This window comes from Chrysochloris asiatica, unplaced genomic scaffold, assembly GCF_000296735.1.
Source record: "Chrysochloris asiatica unplaced genomic scaffold, ChrAsi1.0 scaffold00057, whole genome shotgun sequence".
In the NCBI taxonomy this organism is placed as follows: domain Eukaryota; kingdom Metazoa; phylum Chordata; class Mammalia; order Afrosoricida; family Chrysochloridae; genus Chrysochloris; species Chrysochloris asiatica.
This window is the reverse complement of record NW_006408575.1, coordinates 1999107-2000674: the sequence shown is the minus strand read 5'-3', so window position 1 is coordinate 2000674 and position 1568 is coordinate 1999107. Positions and strand designations below refer to the sequence as shown.

Genomic DNA, 1568 nt, shown 5'->3' with positions numbered 1-1568 from the left:
TGGGGACTTTAGATCCAGAGAGGGAGAGGGGCTGTGTGTTGACAACCAAGGGGCAGGCTTGCAGGGTATACCCTTTGGATGGTTGATGATGCATGGAGGAGATTGTAACCATGGCAATGAAATGATATCCGATAGGATGAATGTAAAGCTAATGTTCTCCCATGTAAACTATTACATAATTCACAATAAAACATTAAAAAAAAAAAAAAAAGTAGGAGCCCTGGTGGCACAGTAGTGAAGCACTTGGTTGCTAACTTAACAGTTGGTGGTTTGAAGCCATCCAGCAGCTCTGTGGAAGAAAAACTTGGTGATGTGCTCCTGTAAAGATTATAACCTAGAAAACATCTAGGTCAGACCTACTCTGACACATGGGGCTGCTATGGGTCAAAATCAACTAGTGAGCATCTACCAACAATATATACAAATTACTTAGAAGTACCATGCTATTATTAAATTACAAATCCTATAAAACATTTGTAAACACAGACAGTTCAAAAAAAATGGGTGAAATGAAAAGTAAAGAAAGCCTCCGGTATTTCTATGTCCATTATCTTATTATGAACCCACTGGGATACCTGCACTCAACTTTGAAGATGTCTCCTTTACATCATGTACTTTTTTTTATCATGTGCATTGACTTTATCATTTAGTCTACCTGAAAGATGTGCTTCTGCTAAGGCAGAGATTATTTGTCATCCCATTACTGAAGGACACTTAGGTTAGTGGCCGGTTTAGTGCTGGAACAGGGTTGCAGTGGTTATCAGTATACCTGGACAATTCTCTGAATATAGCTAGTCCCTCCTTTTTCTTTTTTGAAGGATCAAGGAATAGAAATCCAGAGAGGGAAAGTGTGTTGGCCAGGATCATGCAGAACTAGGACTAGAACCCAAGCTCCTGACTCCCAGGGGCTTACCCACGGGTCCACCCAGGCCATCACTAAAGAGACTGGGTGCTCACAGTGGCTCCCCTTCAGGACGTGGTGATGTGGCTGGCCAGGTGCCAGCCTGTGAGCTCTAGCAGAACAGAAAGGAGCTCAGTTGGCTGCCTTGTCCAGGGGGCTAGAACTTACTGTGGGAGCTGATGTATTCGGGACACTTGCCAGGTCCCAGGGGAAGGGCCTCCTCATAGTAGTCCTCGGGAGGAGGCTTGTTGGGGAGCGGTGGAGGCAGGTCGGCTGCCTGGAGGAGAACAAAGATGTGTGAGCCCTGGAAGTCAACTAGAAGCAGAGCTGAGGGACGAGGGACAAGGGACACAGGGAGAGAGGAAGGGAAGGAGGCACTGAAGAGAGAGTCAGAGCTCCTAGAAACAGGACCCAGTCTGACTGTGAAGCATAGTGGCAGAAGAGCAGAGCAGGGAAAACTCGAGTGTTTATTTGGTCCTGTGCTTCCTACTCCTATTTGCTAGGCATCGGGGCTCCTACATAATGCCTAAAAGTTATGTAGATTGCCACAGATCAGTAGTTAGACTTTTGATTGAGCACACATAAAATTACTGAAGCCATGACATTTACTATCATCTCCTATGAGTGTGAAAGCTGGACAATGAATAAGGAAGACCAGAGAAGGAGA

The 1568-nt window shown here is 45.3% G+C and overlaps 1 protein-coding gene across 1 annotated transcript in view; it reads right to left on the bottom strand.

Moving 5' to 3' along the window:
• The window catches only part of AFAP1L1 (actin filament associated protein 1-like 1), a 54603-nt gene that overhangs the window by 46031 nt on the left and 7004 nt on the right, over positions 1 to 1568 (bottom strand). The window contains exon 5 of the mRNA XM_006863940.1: positions 1070 to 1178. Within this exon, the coding sequence (XP_006864002.1) occupies positions 1070 to 1178 (109 nt within the window). The remainder of the gene's footprint in view (positions 1 to 1069; positions 1179 to 1568) is intronic.